This window comes from Engraulis encrasicolus, chromosome 7, assembly GCF_034702125.1.
Source record: "Engraulis encrasicolus isolate BLACKSEA-1 chromosome 7, IST_EnEncr_1.0, whole genome shotgun sequence".
Lineage (NCBI taxonomy): Eukaryota > Metazoa > Chordata > Actinopteri > Clupeiformes > Engraulidae > Engraulis > Engraulis encrasicolus.
Window position 1 is genome coordinate 14877439 of NC_085863.1, and position 16646 is coordinate 14894084.

Consider the following 16646-nt stretch of genomic DNA (forward strand, 5'->3'; position numbering starts at 1 on the left):
TGTGTGTGTGTGTGTGTGTGTGTGTGTGTGTGTGTGTGTGTGTGTGTGTGTGTGTGTGTGTGTGTGTGTGTGTGTGTGTGTGTGTGTGTGTGTGTGTGTGTGTGTGTGTGTGTGTGTGTGTGTGAGAGAGAGAGAGAGAGAGAGAGAGAGAGAGAATCAGTGATGGTGGAATGAATGTACGGTAGCATACACTAGAGTTCTCAACGGGTCGGGTCAGCCCGACAAACCCGACGGGCCCTTTGGGTTCGGGCCGGGTTCGGGTCGAAAATATAAGCATATGGCTCGGGTCGGTTCGGTCCGCGGGCTCAATCTTTTCCGCCCAGTGAAAAAAAAAATCAGTTCTGCTGTTTACCGTGAATCATGGCGAATTTCCCCTTGATGGGTCAGTAAAGCTACCTATCTATCTAAATATATGTAGGCCTGCGTAACGAAGGTCTGGCAGGCTGCTGCATGCAACCTTGCCCGCAGTGCTTAATTTGTAAATCACAAGGTACCAGAACGCAAAACAAACATCCCATCACAGCGATGATGAGTTGGAAAGAGGTCCCGGAACGCACAGAAAAACTACATTGGCTACAATTACGCAAACTAATAAAAACGGGAAAAAAGTTCTTAGATGCAATTTTAACGATATTGAGTCCCATGTCAGCTCATGGAACCATAGCCTACTTTTGTTTCTTAATACAGGGGCCAGTTGGCAATCCAATGACTATTTTAAACAACAGCCATAGTGAATGACAACAACCAATATTTTTAGTTTGATCGCTAACTTTATTGCTTAGTAGTCTCAGCAAATGCAGTGCATGGAAATTATGTTTTCCCCATGAGGTGAAACGAAACCGAAGCGGTCTTCGACATAGGCTATACTAGAAAGGACAGTGGCTTTCCAATTAGGTTATCCTTTCCCCGTATTCACACAACGTTGGCATATGCGTATTAAACGTTAAATCCACGCTTTGTTGGCGACTTTGTTGCATATAATTTGGCTAATCCGCATGTGCTGTTGCGATATGCCCATTCACTATTTAAATGGCTCGTGCACCGATGGTAAGCGAGCGGCAGCGAAGGTGCCGGTAGACTTGGCTTTTCACACTGACTGTCTGCTCGCGCTGCGGTCTGGTTGAAAATCCCCTCAGCAAATGTTTTATTTGGAGCGTGTAGGCCCTGTTTGAATGAAATATCACCTTGTCTTTGCTGTTTTCGTGCTCAAATTGACTTGTAACCAACTGTCGGGTCTTGGGAGGGCAGGAAACACGCGCACACACATGCGGAGCGCTTGCCAGCCGAGGAAGATCTCATCCTCTCACCTAGGCTATCTGTCTTTTTTGCTACATGGCTGATCAATGCACCAACCGTAGCCCAGGTGCCACTAGAAATTAGTATGTCCAAAACCTTGTGTGCCGACCAAAATTTTATGAAACTTTTAAACAATGTTTGGCACAGCCAGGCTTTCCATCTCATCCACGCATATGAACAAACAAGGAGGGAGGGGCAACTTCACGTAGCCTACATTTAATCAGATACACGGGGTGGAAATGTAGTAAGCCTACATTTAGAAGTCAAAACAAAAGGTGGATAGATTGTTGTTGCCCTGAAGAGGCTATTGAAATCGCGCTGTGGATGATTCTGCTTAAATAGCAAGAACGTTTCCCCATTTCATGTTTCTATTGTGGAAAATATCTTTTCACTAGGTTTTTAAGTGGGTTATGCAATTTACTGCACATAAGTGCCCTTTAAGACCCACCACAACCCGTCATTCTCCATAGGATAACGTGGGGAAACTCGACCCCCGACTTCGGGCCTCGGGCCGGGCTCGGTTAGATAATTCTAGTGATGTGTCGGGTAACATCGGGCTCGGGCTTTAAAAGCCACGGGCCGGGTAGGGTCGGGTTGACATTTTCAGGCCCGTTGAGAACTCTAGCATACACTGTAACACTGTAAACTGGAAATAATTGCTCATTATTTCCCCTCACACATTCACCTTCATCTTCAGCACTGACTAATAACTCTGAAACTTTGTGTTCAAATAACTTTTTTTCCTCAATTAAACACATCTTGCTAATGTAAAATCGCATTAAGGTGTCACATTTACTTTGTGCCTCGTCTTGGTTCATCTGGCTTGCATGCAGTGTTATTGCTCCATCTAGTGGAGAACAGCGGTAGTGCATGTCAATCCCGTATTACAGTAAGCATCCTTCACTGGGATTGCAGGTCTAGGCAGGGCTCTGCATTGTTGTGTATTTGGTTACTGTGGCTTTGGCTGTGGCAACCAGGTGCAGTCACTCTTCCCCAAGTTATAATTGTAAATTGCGGTAATTTATTGTATCCATTATGGGCTGTGTACTACAGAATTGCCAACATAAATGTTACCGCTTGATGCATGGCGCCACAGTTAGCCTCAGGCTAATGTACTATTAGGAATGGCCAGACTATCGGGCAGTCCTGACAGACCATTATTAACATTAATAGAAATACTTTTTTCCTCTCCTCTCCTCTCCTCTCCTCTCCTCTCCTCTCCTCTCCTCTCCTCTCCTCTCCTCTCCTCTTTACTCTTCTGCTCTCCTGTCCTCTCCTCTTCTCTACTTCTCTGCTCTCCTCTCCTTTCTTTTCCTCTGTTCTCCTTTACCTCTCCTCTCCTCTCCCCTCCTCTCGTCTCCTCTCCTATATACCTCTGCTCTCCTCTCCTCTCCTCTACAGCCTCCCCAGCAGATGACCCCTTCAACTCGGCCCCTCCCTCCGCGCCTCCCCCTCCTCCCCCGGTGCGCCACAGTTTCCCCGAGCTGCCCACCTCCTCCTCCTGCTCCTCCTCCTCCTCCTCTCCCTCCTCATCCCGCGCTCCGCGCCCCGTCTCTGGACACGACCACTTCCTGCTCAACCCCGGTGAGCCACCCCAAACCAGTATTCCCATCATTCCCAGTTTTCCCATTACCCCCATTCTGGGAATGCCCCCTTCACTTGGCTTCCTGCTCCGCCAGCCACTCTGCTCCCCAGAGACATGGCCAGCACACTGCTGCTTAGTGGAGGATATGGTGGGGCAGTGCCTCTGCTGCCCTCTGCTATTGTGCTTTTTGTCAATGTATTGTTTTGTTTTTTACTTCTGTCTGTGTGTGTATGGTGTGGCCATGTTGTGTGGTTTATAGAAATAGACAGAACAGAACAGAATAGAATAGAATAGAATAGAATAGAATAGAATAGAATAGAATAGAATAGAATAGAATAGAATAGAATAGAACAGAATGGAGCAGAATAAAATAGAATAGAATAGAATGGAACAGAACAGAATAGAATAGAACAATGTGGGTAGTGAAGACAGATAGACAGACAGAAGGACAGGCTAATGGATGGACAGTATAGATTAACTTTTTTAATCCTAACAGGGGATATCTAAGTATGGCTAGCTGCCACGTTTAAAGATCAATGCATGTATGGTGTATTACGTTGTCTGAAGAGTGAAGATGTGTAAAAAAAAAAAAGTGTATTTTTGCCCCATGATACTTCTTGTCCTGACCCCGCCTCCTCTCCATCACCAGACTCCTTCATTGGTGTGCTGAGTGGCTCCGCCCCACTGCCTCCACGGCGACAGCCAGACGACAACATGAAGTGTCTGGCGCGGTGCTCTCCAGAGTACGACACGCTGCCCCCCACCTCAGGTACCCCCCCCCCCCCATCACCCCCCACATCACATCACCCAACTGCCTCTAACTCGCCCTCTGCAGCTCCTGTGGCACTTAGTGCCCAGCAAGCACTCAGAATACTCAGAGATCTTAATGGCTCCCTCCCTCCCTCCCTCCACCCACACAATGAAATATTAATGGCAGCTTTGTAACAGCCATATAGACATATGACTGAGTGAGTGGATTACCTGGCCTGCACAATGCACATACAGTACATTTGACCACCATCTGTCTCTATACATAGAGCGATATGTAGAGAGTAAAATGCTACTCACACCCTACATACTGTACGCACATACGTATATATTGAACATACTGTTCATTTGACCATATGTCTCATTCCATAGAGCATTATATGCTGTTGGGAGCAACATGCAACTCATGAGCTATATATTGAACATACACATCGCATGTAGAGTTCTATCAACTCCACTTTAAACACTGTAGAGTTCTATACACTCTACTCTGTGTAGACTGTCTCAGTGTTGAATTCATATAAAATGTACCCTATACAGTTGACCATCTGTCTCTGTGTCTTCACTGTATTCTCAGCCTGGCTAATTTCTCTGTTTCTTTATTACTGTTTTACTGTGTTTCACCGAGCATCTGGCTCCCTCTATGGATACAGTAGAACACTGTGTAGAGAGCAAAAAGCAACTGACACCCCAAGTACACATTTATTGAACATAGTGTACTTTTGACCATCTGGCTCCTTCCATAGAGCATTATATACTGTTGGAAGTATTGATTCATTTCTATTTACTGCCATTGGTCAGGAGTAAAATGCAACTCACAGGGGTGATAGTGAAAAAAAATCCTGAGCCTGAACTTTTTCCCCTGCTCTAAGGACGACGACAAGATAGCCTACTGTATAGTGACGTAACGTAGGCCTATTTTGACACATTATTCAAACATTTAATAGCCTGTGTATAGCCATTATTCAAGCCTGATAGTAGAAGAAACCCCTGAACCTGTAACTCTTTCTGAGATAAGAATAACCTAATGGCTAATTATTATCAATGTTTTTATTTTTGCAAACTCTGTCAAGCCTTAAATCAGGCATGGAGCCTGAATACTATCAGCCCTGGCTATATATTAATCATACACAGCACTTTCTCATAGTTCTATCAAGATTAGATGGAAAGGTCTACTCTCTCTGAAGACGGTCTCACTCAGTGTTAAATTAACACCGCAAAATACATTGTGTACAGACCATCTGTCACTGTTTCTTCACTGTAATCTCAGCCTGGCTAATTTGTCTGTTTCTGTATGTTTATTTTATTATCATTATTTATTATTTTATGTATTTATGATTTTATTGTTTGCTCTCTTACTCGCAGTAGCTGGAGACTGCTGCTTACAGGCGCCCGCCCGGCCCCCCAAGCCCCTCCCTCGGAAAACGCCCCCGGACCTCCACCACCGCAAGATCCACTCGCACGAGCCCTCCTCCTCCTCCTCCTCATCCACGTCGTCATCGCATCGGGAGAACGTGGACGGCAAGATCGCCAAGCTGATGGGCGAGGGCTACTCCTTCGAGGACGTGAAGCGGGCGCTCATGATCGCCCAGAACAAAGTGGACGTGGCCCGGAACATTCTGAGGGAGTTTGCCCTGGTGGCGCCCAGACTCAACCTGTAGCCCCTCCCCTCCCCTCACACACACACACACACCTTTCCAATGGACCAATTGGGGAAGGAGGAGGGACGTCACACTCACCTGTCCAATGGACCAATTGGGGAAGGAGGAGGGACGTCACACTCACCTGTCCAATGGACCAATTGGGGAAGGAGGAGGGACGTCACACTCACCTGTCCAATGGACCAATTGGGGAAGGAGGAGGGACGTCACACTCACCTGTCCAATGGACCAAATGGGAGAAAGTGTATGAGTCTCTCTCTCTCTGGGGACCACAGCCTTGTGGGCTCAGGCTGAGCCACGTGGATGATGGTGGTGGTGGTGGATGGAAATGCTTTTCACCTGTGCCAGCCACGCCCCTTCACCTGGGTTTCATGGGCCCAATAACCCAATGGCGTGAGGGAGCTGGAGGGGGCATCAGAAAGGGTGGAGTCATGTGATATGGGATAGGGGTTGGGTGGGGTGGTTGGAGAACATGACCTCTGTCTGACTGAGGGAGCTTCTTGCAGCTATGTTGTTGTTTTTTTTAGCCATAGCAAAAAATGGGATTAACAGAGCAGAGAAGCATTTACAGAACCAGTCAACATGACTCCTGTGAAAAAAGAAAACAAACGAAACAAACAAAAAAAGTCAAAAGCTTGTTGTTTACAGTGAACAGGTGTGTGTGTGTGTGTGTGTGTGTGTGTGTGTGTGTGTGTGTGTGTGTGTGTGTGTGTGTGTGTTGGGCTACTGGTGTGTGTGTGTGTGTGTGTGTGTGTGTGTGTGTGTGTGTGTGTGTTGGGCTAACTGATGTGTGTGTGCGTGTGTGTGTGTGAGAGTGAGTGAGTGTGTGTGTTTGTGGACCCTCAGCGCTCCTACGACTGCTGCTGCTGCTGCCATCGCCAGTCCCTCCCCCTTGCATCCCCCAGCCGTACCCCACATAACCCCCAAACGCACCCCACCCCACCCCTCCCCTCCTCTGCTCTTCTCCCAAGCGCTCAGACCCAACTGCAGCAGGACCCTGTTCTGTGGGCTACAAGTATAACTGTTATTTTTGTACTGTTTTTTAATATAAATGTTATTCTTTATTTCTTTTTGTGTCTCGCAGTCTCTAGCTTGTTTTTTGTTTTAAATCAGTATTGTACTGTTTTGACCAGACTAACGTAACACCCTACAAAAGTCTACGTACAAAGCATAAATGGATCCCTGTCGCATGTGGCCTTCAACTACTGAATCTGTGTGCATTCCAATATGCGACCTTGCGTCCTCCACTTGTGCTTGTGGCCTCGCCCCGCCTCCTGGCCCCTCCTCCGTGGAGAAAACAATTAAGTTTCCCAGCTGTCAGTCTTTTGCAAGCAGTGTGCAGATCCTTTCCCGCTCCAGCTGTCAGCCTAGCCACAACAACTTTTGGGGGACTATTCTTCATTCACCATCCAGTTTGCAAATGAGAAAATGACTTTACAATTGAGCTTTTGCGAGATACTGACATAATGCTGTTGTCAGTGATGTCATCATGATGTATTACTTCCTGGTATGAGGCCACAAGCACAAGTGGAGGACGCTAGGTCGCAAATTGGAACGCACCCTCTGTCTCAGACATAATGAGATGGAAACAAGAAAAAAAAAACAGAACGGAAAGAAAAAAAGCCTCCTACGGTATGACGTGTCCAGCCTAGAATGTAATGTGCATTCTGCAGTCTGTCACCAAGTGGACTAAGTTCAGTCTTTCTTTCTCATTTCAGTTGGACATTTTTGTAGGGTCTGCACCTGCCAGAACCTTCTCTCTTTCTTTTTTTTCTTTTGTTTTCAATTTCTTTTTTTTTCAACCCAACTGTCAGCAGTCTCTTTGTTACTATTTCTATGACTTATTTCACGCACTGATGCTCAAGCGCAGATTTCTGATCTTCTTTCCAATGCATTCGGCATTGCAGGTATCTTGGGGGTCCGTAGAGTCTTCCTTGCAGTGTGCAGTCCAGTGAGCAGAGGTGTTGGAGATGTCTCAAGAATGTCAAACAAAGAGGGTAGAGTAGAGTAAGATGATTCAAGCCCCACATGCATTTCCTGGATCCATGTGATGTCATGTGAACGCCCCTTTAGGAGACCTGTGGTTAGGAGACCTTTCAGTTGAGAATAAATGGAGTTCCCTTGGCACTGTAGATGGCGGTAGTGCACGTCTTATACAGTTTGCACAAGCTGTCACCAAATGCCACAGAAAGAGAAGAAGGAGGGGGCAAAACCCCCCTAAAAGACCAAACTTGAGCACACTCCTTTGCATTGGATGGGTGGAGTTTGAATGATCTTACTGTACTAAGAAAATCTTTGTGTCAAAACTCTGTCGCATTTCTTTCTTGTAACACCATGTGACTCCAATGGCTACATTTTTAATTTGGAATTAATAATTCAGAATGAAATAGTTCAGTCGAGTTTATTTTATCTTTCATTTAAACTTTACATGACGTTTTCAAAGCAGAATTAAGCTTTATTCAGAATTAAATTCAGTTAATTCCAAATTAAATGTAAACGTAGCAATGGACTAGTTGATCTACTGGCCTTGAGTGCTTGTTACAATCAGCCCATTCAAAGCTGACGGGATTAATGGCTTTGCGGCAGGGCTTTTACTTTCTGAATCTGGGTTTGATAACTCTGAAATGGGCCTGCCACCAAAGGGCTAGCAAGGAGTGGACACATACATTTGGGAGAGGGCCCAGACCGGATGGACTGGACAGAACGGTGGCTGCACACCTCAAGAGAATTTGCTTCTACCCCTGTTATCATCTGGTCTGGGGGACATGTTTGTGTTTACTATTTTATTATCTCCTGCATTTTGCCATGAACACCATCAAGGTTTTACATACAAGTACCAGTAACAGTCCTGTGCAGTAGCATGGCTGAGAACCTAGTTGTAGTTTCTGTAAGAGGAAACTATAGGAGACGGAACTTAGTTTTATATTTTTTATCCACTCCAGGCACTGAAATTGTCTGCCAACCAAACAATGATTTTGTCTGATTGACGTGCCATCATTAGTTGACCGATCTACCCCTAATGCATTTGGTCATAGTTGGTGCACACAGTCAAGTGGACTGGGACAACCTCTTGATAGACTCAAGTGGTCAAACTGAATCTGATGTAGGTTTTAAACCAACAAAAACGAACCAAACTGAGAACTCTTCATCCCTGCAGAACATTTGGGGCACCAACAGCAAAATGTTTTCAACGCCCTGTTAGTAGTGTCTTTAAAGTGCCCCGTCAGATGTAGAGCAGCGCATCAGATGATTCCCATTGCACCATCTGTTGTGAGGCCTTTGAATAGTCCAAACAACCATTTGACTGCTTTGATCCTTTTACCCGCTCTTCTACTTCTCCTCTGATCAGGTTTTGTTTTTATTTTTGTTTATTTTATTTTTTGTAATCTTAACTTGAAGCTTTATTTTGCACTGGTCTTTCTCTTTTAATCTTAAACTTGAAAGTCTAGAACTGCGTGGTAACACTTTGGCCTACATTTAAAAAAAAAGTAAAAGTGGCCTTGTTCAGAGTGCAGGGGGTTATTTTTCTCTATTTTCATTCTTATACAGAACGTTTGTTCTTCAAAAAATGCCTTGTGAAACATGTAAACATAGTGATGTGTGCAATTAATTTATACTTTGTTTAAGGATTCTCTTGAGATTATTTCCATTGTTTAAAGTAACCAGTAATTTGTTTCTGTGAAAATGTTTTATAAAAGCCAGTATTAACATTGTTTGGGTATTTGTGTTTCCGTTCTTTTTAGAGAACATCAAATGCAATTTCTCCACGGGTCTCATGGAAGGTAACAAAGCAGCCGCTGAAACAAACTTATCATGAATGGGGGTGTGATTTTCTTTCAAAATGTACACTTTATTCTCAACAAAAGTACAAAAACAAAAGTTGTATTTACAACACTTGTATGGCCTTCCTCTCTTCACCCTCTTTGGTTTCACTGCTGACCTGATGGGCTTGAAGTAAAATGAATCCTAAACCAAAGTACCCCAACAAAAACAATTATTCCACAAGGGCTTCATACATACAAACAAAACAGGAACCTAATGTAGCAATATTTCAATCATCAGCACGCTGGCTATAACGTAGTAGTGTCTTCAGTCCAGTAGTAGTTACATTCAGCCACTGTTTTGATATGTTACTGATGTTAACTTTGATTCACTAGCTACCTTTACACGGACAGTGTTGTTTTCCTGATTGGAATAGATCTAATCCCCATGTACAGCACAGTGCTGTATGATCCAAACTTAGCATTTGCATGACAGACGCAAAAACTGTACAACACATAGTGCTTTTTCTGAAACAATCAAAATGGGTGTACGTATGCATACGTGTGTGTTGTTGTAACGGACTACACCACTACCTGAAACAATGCACAGATTGAGGCGTTTGTATGACCATTTCTATTCCAATCATATTAAACAAGTTCCATCTAAACGTAGCTAGTGTTTATGCAAACATGATGCTTTAGTAACTCTATCTCTGTATCACACACTGTATAAATAGCACAAAAAAAAATGGACCAACAAAATAACGTATTTACAAAGTTCTGGAAAAAAAAACAATAAGGTCCTTGCAATGATTCCTCTTACTTACACTGTAAAAATTGAAGCATATAACCAACTTTAAAACAATCAAGTTAACATGCTGCATGGATCATTCTTTGTTGATTCAATCTAACAAGGCCATACGTACACATTCACATGGCACCGTTAAATTGCACCAACATTTCAAACATTCATCCATGCAGATGCTTGCCTTAGTGTTTTGAAAGGTGGTTCAAACAGCATATTTTACAGTGTATAGTACCTGTATGGCACACACAAAGCCACTGCAGAAACATGACGGGGGTGAGGGATAACTTGAACAACTCTGATTACTAAGCATTGAGAGTTGTGCGATGAGACAAAGGAAACACTGTTGTCATGAATAAAGGCTGTGTATATTCTCCCCTACAGCATACATGGGGCAAATATGGGGGGTCTTGCACATTCAATAGGTTTCACATTAAGTGTTCAGAAATTTCTCTTTTTAAATACATACAAAGCATCATCTACGGACACGTACACTCTAGAACAGATCCCTAGAACACGACACAAGAAAAGTAGTTCTAGCTTAAGGCATGAATAGGGTAGGCGGCCATCTTAAACTGGTTCTGTTCATACCAACAGCTATAACAACAAGGATTACTGAGAATATCCACCCTGAACAATACAACTTTAATGAAAAGACTGTGAAAGTAAACAGCACTAACAACAACAAAAAATGTTTTTTTGTGTGTGAATTCTCACAGTTTGACTAATGGATTGTGTTTTCATCTTTTAAAAAACAGTCTGCCAGTGATATTCTATTGATGAAGCCCCATCGTTGTTGTTACAGTTGAGGTGTAAACACCACCGCCTCATATAAATGTTGGAAGGATTCATATAAACACATCATAATAATAATAATTAACATTGTAGTGGTAATAGTTCTGGGTGTGATTGGGCATTTGCAGTAGAATAAAGGGAGTTTGTTAAAGCAGTACCTATGCAAAAGTGAAACAGAATGCCTGAATGTTTATTTTCTGCCCAGTTTTTCAGATTAATTTTTATCTGTCTCAGTGGCATACAGTAAGAGAGAGGGTACTGCTGTGAATTGCTGTGTACTTTGTTTGGATAGTCCACTGACGGAAGCTTCATACTGTAGAGGGATTCTTATTAAAATTCTGTTTCATGTCCATGAAACTTGACCGCTATAACAATACCCTTCACCCAACACAAGGGTTTCAACAGATGATTTCCTAAAATAATCTGAGGATCTTTAGATAGTCTACAAAACTAGTATTTAACGGACTATCCAAATAAAGTGTGACCAAAACCAGAAAACAAAACAAAAAACAAAAAATCTTGAAATGTAACAATGAAACTACGTAAGTGTAACAGCAGTGAAGACTTCAGGTCTCGTGGGCCTGTCCACCTTTACAGATTAGCTGAAGTGGACATCCCGGATTCATACAGTAAAAGTCCTGCCACATATTTACTCCAGCCAATTTCCCCGTAACCAGCTGATCCTTAGGTAGATGAGCTAATGGGCCGCGTTCGTGACGATGCACTGCTGCACAAGTCTGCGCAACGCACATGCGCACTCCACCATTTCAATGCATTTTTCTAACCAGAATGCATCGTAATTTCGCATTGCGCATGCGCGCTGTGCAGACTGCGCAGAAATGCACCGTCGCGAACGTGGCCAATAAGTGAACTGGCTTTGTCCGTAGCACAGCCAGGTACAATAAATACATGGCAGGACTTTCACTTTCCATTTCTTTACTTCTGTCCCCTGCCTCTTCAAAATAAGGGCCTCCATCAACCCCCAACAGGTTTGGAGAGTCCCAGATGATGCAACATTCCTAATCTCAAGCACGGTGACGTACAGGGGCCTATACTAAGAAGCTGGCTCAGGAGTAAACCAGGTTAAGTTAAGAGCTAAATCATCTAATAGAAGAGCATAGAGTCCTTATTTGCCTTAAGAAAGTGAGGCCTCCAGGCTCTTCTATTAGATGATTTACCTCTTAACTTAACCTGGTTTACCCCTGAACCAGCTTCTGAGTATAGGCCCCAGTACACTTCATGAGCGAGCTGCAGCTATTTACAAAGGCCTGTTAATTAAAAAGATAAACATAAAAACAAACGTGTATCAGGAACGTAATACTTTCTACTGAAGGAAAGCAAGTGCAGAATCCTCCAGCCGGACATCGGTGATGCTGATCCAAGTCTTACTTGTGGCTGATGGTTATATGATGATTGTGGTGATGATGATAATGATGATGACGAGAGATCCCTCACCAGGAGCACGGGAGAAACCAGACGGAGCAAGTCTTCAGTGCAGGTGAGGAGGCGCAAATCAAAGCTCAATTAAAGTTCAATCTAGCATTTGTCTGTCTGGATGAATAGATGAATGGTTGCTGTAATGTGGAGTCCATCTGCACAAGGAGCGTTTGTTTTCTGAGAGGCGTGCTGCGTATGCTTAGACTGATGAGGTGAGGGAGGGGGGTGGGTGGGTGAGATGGGATGGGATGGCGTTTCAGACATCGTTCCAAGATGGCGACGTTATGACAATTTTCAGTGTGACAAGGCCCTGCTACTGCTCCATCCCTGCAGGGAAATACAAAAACAGGAAGTTATTTTCAATGCAATTACAGTTCCAATGGGGGTGGGGGGGCTGGGGTGTAAGGTCAAAGTGTATAGCCATAATAAAACAAAGGAGATACGCACTCCGCTTCTAAATTAACAATCAGGTGCAACCAGAGCAGGACTAAATAAGTGTATGTATAGCCATATTGTTAGTATTGTAGAAGACTTTGAAAAACAGAAAAGCAAAGCCCACCTTCTAAAATAAACACTACAGAGCTACATTACCTTCCTATGTGTGCGTGGCAGCTCTACACACGTCTGGCATTACCTTCCTATGTGTGCGTGGCAGCTACACGTCTGGCATTACCTTCCTATGTGTGCGTGGCAGCTCTACATACGTCTGGCATTACCTTCCTATGTGCGCGTGGCAGCTACTATACACGTCTGCCATTACCTTCCTATGTGTGCGTGGCAGCTCTACATACGTCTGACATTACCTTCCTATGTGTGCGTGGCAGCTCTACATACGTCTGCCATTACCTTCCTATGTGTGCGTGGCAGCTACACGTCTGGCATTACCTTCCTATGTGTGCGTGGCAGCTCTACATACGTCTGGCATTACCTTCCTATTAGGGGTGGGTATTGGCAAAGGGTTCACGATTCGATGCGCATCACGATACACATGCCACGATGCGATTCTATCACGATGCATTGCGATTCATGTACTACTGTGATGCATTGCGATATTTACTTCAGTAAATGTGTAAAATACAGCTTATTTGTCAGTTGCTGTGTAGCTTTCTTAAGTCAGTTCATTCTATTTAAGCATTCTATCATCTGGGAGAGAGCTTACATCACAACAGAAATATTACCTATTCTCTACTGAACAAAATAACCCGTGGCAAAACGAATTTTATTGTTATCAAATAATCAATTGTCATGAATCCATGCAGTATATTGAGAAAATAAGTATCACGATACCTTGTCATGAATCGATGCATTGTATCGTGAGAGTAAGTATCGCGATGCATCGATATGACGATTATTTTGCACACCCCTACTTCCTATGTGTGCGTGGCAGCTCTACATACGTCTGACATTACCTTCCTATGTGTGCGTGGCAGCTCTACATACGTCTTTCATTACCTTCCTATTAGGGATGTAAATAAAATCAAGATGTATTGGAAGTATCGCATCGTATCGTGGGGCATTCTTAAGAATCGAAAAGAATCGAATCGCTGGCCCCTGTGCAATGCCCTAGCTCCATAACACAATAGTAGTAGAAAAGCAATTGGAAAAAAAATAGAATCGAACCGAATCGCATCATATCGTGGGGAATTCTTAAGTATCGAAAAAAAAATCGAATCCCTGATTTAAGAAATTGATACCGTATCGTATCGTCATGAAGGCTGTGATTTACACCCCTACTTCCTATGTGCGCGTGGCAGCTACTATACACGTCTGCCATTACCTTCCTATGTGTGCGTGGCAGCTCTACACATGCTCTTGGCATTACCTTCCTATGTGTGCGTGGCAGCTCTACACGTCGGCTTTGTGGTTGTTCTCTTCCAGTTTCTTCTCTTCCTCAGAGGTGCCCATCTCCTTCTCTCTGGTTTTCCAGCTGCCTTGCCTTTAACAGGATACACACACAGTCAATTAATATGGTGCAGCACATGTACTGTTATTATGACTGTAGTAATATGATTTGTTTTTGTTTAAATGCTCATTCTAACGTGTACATACGGACTGTATCATACTTGTTTAATAAATAGGCTATGCAAAGACACAACAAGGCTAGACAAAAACGTAAATGATAAATGGGCTCTACCAGATTATTATATTTGGCCCATTTTTACATGATTGTACAGGATGTGATTTTGATCTTTATGATTGTGATAATGCCTATGTTACGGTTGATGTTAAAATATGTGGCTTCCACAATAGGCCTAACCCCATTGGTAAGACTCAATGAAAATCTGTCACTGCGCTGTAGAAACACACTACAACGAAAGAGTGTAATGTCTGATGCTGATGAAAGCAACTGGAAATGAGTATCAGCACAACACGAGTGAAAATAATCCATACATACCGTAGAGCACAAGACGAAGGCATTAAGAAAAATAAAATGCAAATTGTTTTGCTTGGACTTTTATCAGTTGTGCTGTCTAGACCAAACTGATAACAGTGGTCATGGTCTTTATCAGAAGAAACGTTTTGAACTCTTTTTAAGAGTTTCTGAAGTCTTTTTGATCTGTCATCTTCTAAGGGACGTCTTAACTCTCCTCAATGCTCATTCAAATACGTATGTGAACAACAAAGAGCCAGGAGAAGTGGATCTGATGTGAAAATTCAAATTTGTATGGCTCATTGTTGGTTACATTCATTCATCTAGTTTACATCCAGTTATGACTATTTATTCAACATTTCTGCTTTACATTTGAAACAAACAAAACTTTTTTTCCTGAATATTATTGCACTGTGCTGATATTTCCTGATATGCAAGATGGTGATCCGTGGACTGACCATTGCTAAATTAAATACATTGTCTAAGAGATGTATAACATTCATAATGTCTATGACATGTCTCTCTTATACTTCAGACATATAAAAGTCTTTTACCTGACATGTTTTGACGGTATAGCTTCCCTCCCTCTGATGAAGACGGAGTAACCTAAGTTTTAAATACATTTGTCATCTGCCGCCCTAATCTGAACTAGAAGGAAGGCTTTTTTTACATGATGACAAACAGATAAAAAGTATCAATCAGTACAACAGTCTGACCTGGAGTTCTTCATGTAGAGCCAGTAGATGAGTCCAACGATGGCCGCCGCCAGAATGAGGCCCACTACGATGCCCACTATGAGTTTGGCCTGGTCGTTACCACTGGAGCGCTCTACAACACACACACACACACACACACGCACACACACACGCACACACACACACACACACACACACACACACACACACACATACACACAGAGGGGAAGGAAGGAAGCACTGGTTGGACAATTGACCCAATAGGCTGAACATGCAGCTACAAGAAAGAAGTGCTACAGTATACAGTACTACTTAAAGACCAAGTGAAGACTTCATAGCATTTACAGGGATAAAGATGCTGTAGATTTCAGACAAAATGCTGCGATGTGCAGAATATCTTGCATCATTTTGTTGTAGATAATTGAAATGTTTTTCAATGTTAATTATGTCTTAACCATCCATCTCAAAGAACAGTGTGTCAGTGTTACTCATCGTCTTGACCATTTAGAGCAAAGAATTCAGGCTTTTAGTTTTGGAAATATACTGTGGTATTTGATGGACACAGTACACCATACTGTACTTTGTGGACACATGAAGCCTGTGTAGTATAGTAATGAAACATTACAAATGCCTCCCATACGAATGTGTTTAGCCTTGTGTTGCCAAAAGAAGTGAAGCTGACTTTAGGGGTTATCTGCATCTTAGTAGACTAGACACAGTTGTCTGATATATTTCATGCTTCCAAACATTTTTCATTGTCATCTTCACTGGGTCTTTAAGGCTGAAAAATGTATTACAACAATATAAAGAAGTGTACACTGTTTACTCTGGAGCAAGACATCTAAAATGTAAACAAAAGGAATCACGCTGAAATTGAGACATAACTATAGGCAGAGAGAACACTTCACAAACACAGCATGGGCTGCCAGCCATAGTCTCCACTTGTGAAAACCCTGTGGCACTCGGACTTTCAATGCAGAAGGACATAAATACTTCATCAAGTAAGACTAGGTTGCCGATAGCTGACAGATGACAGACAGAAGGAGAGGGGAAAACGGAGGTTTGAGAGAAGAAAGGCTTTTCATGATGTTGGCCTACTTGACAACTCAGCACAAGACTGAACTCCCTAAACTCCAGTAGGGAGTGTTTGAACTGGAACTCACACACACACACACACGCATGCATGCACGCACGCACGCACGCAAGAGCGCGCAAACAAACAGACACGCACATACTGTAAACACACACACTTAAAAACCATAAGAAATTCTGCTGCTTGGATCTACAGTGAATGTTAGTTAAACACAACATAACATAACCACATTATAAAATACATTTCAACATTGTTAAGTTGTAGAAATTGTAGAAAATAAAATATCACCCATTCATAAAGCAATTTTTAAGTTCCCTCTGTTAACCACTTTTAACAATAGACAGCTGAAACAAACATAACACACAGGTCAGGCTGAATT

The 16646-nt window shown here is 43.0% G+C and overlaps 2 protein-coding genes across 3 annotated transcripts in view; one reads left to right on the forward strand and one right to left on the reverse strand.

The window, feature by feature from the left end:
- The window catches only part of cblb (Cbl proto-oncogene B, E3 ubiquitin protein ligase), a 119117-nt gene extending 113094 nt beyond the window's left edge, over positions 1 to 6023 (forward strand). The window contains exons 17-19 of the mRNA XM_063202938.1: positions 2698 to 2880; positions 3531 to 3650; positions 5015 to 6023. Coding sequence (XP_063059008.1) covers positions 2698 to 2880; positions 3531 to 3650; positions 5015 to 5310 — 599 coding nt within the window. The 3' untranslated portion in view covers positions 5311 to 6023. The remainder of the gene's footprint in view (positions 1 to 2697; positions 2881 to 3530; positions 3651 to 5014) is intronic.
- Positions 6024 to 11876: 5853 nt separating this feature from the next.
- The window catches only part of alcama (activated leukocyte cell adhesion molecule a), a 97035-nt gene continuing 92265 nt past the window's right edge, over positions 11877 to 16646 (reverse strand). For both annotated transcript variants that reach the window (XM_063202940.1, XM_063202939.1), the window contains 3 exons: positions 15196 to 15307; positions 13931 to 14044; positions 11877 to 12435 (listed from right to left, as the gene is read on the reverse strand). In XM_063202940.1, the coding sequence (XP_063059010.1) occupies positions 13954 to 14044; positions 15196 to 15307 (203 nt within the window). In that variant the 3' untranslated portion in view covers positions 11877 to 12435; positions 13931 to 13953. The remainder of the gene's footprint in view (positions 12436 to 13930; positions 14045 to 15195; positions 15308 to 16646) is intronic.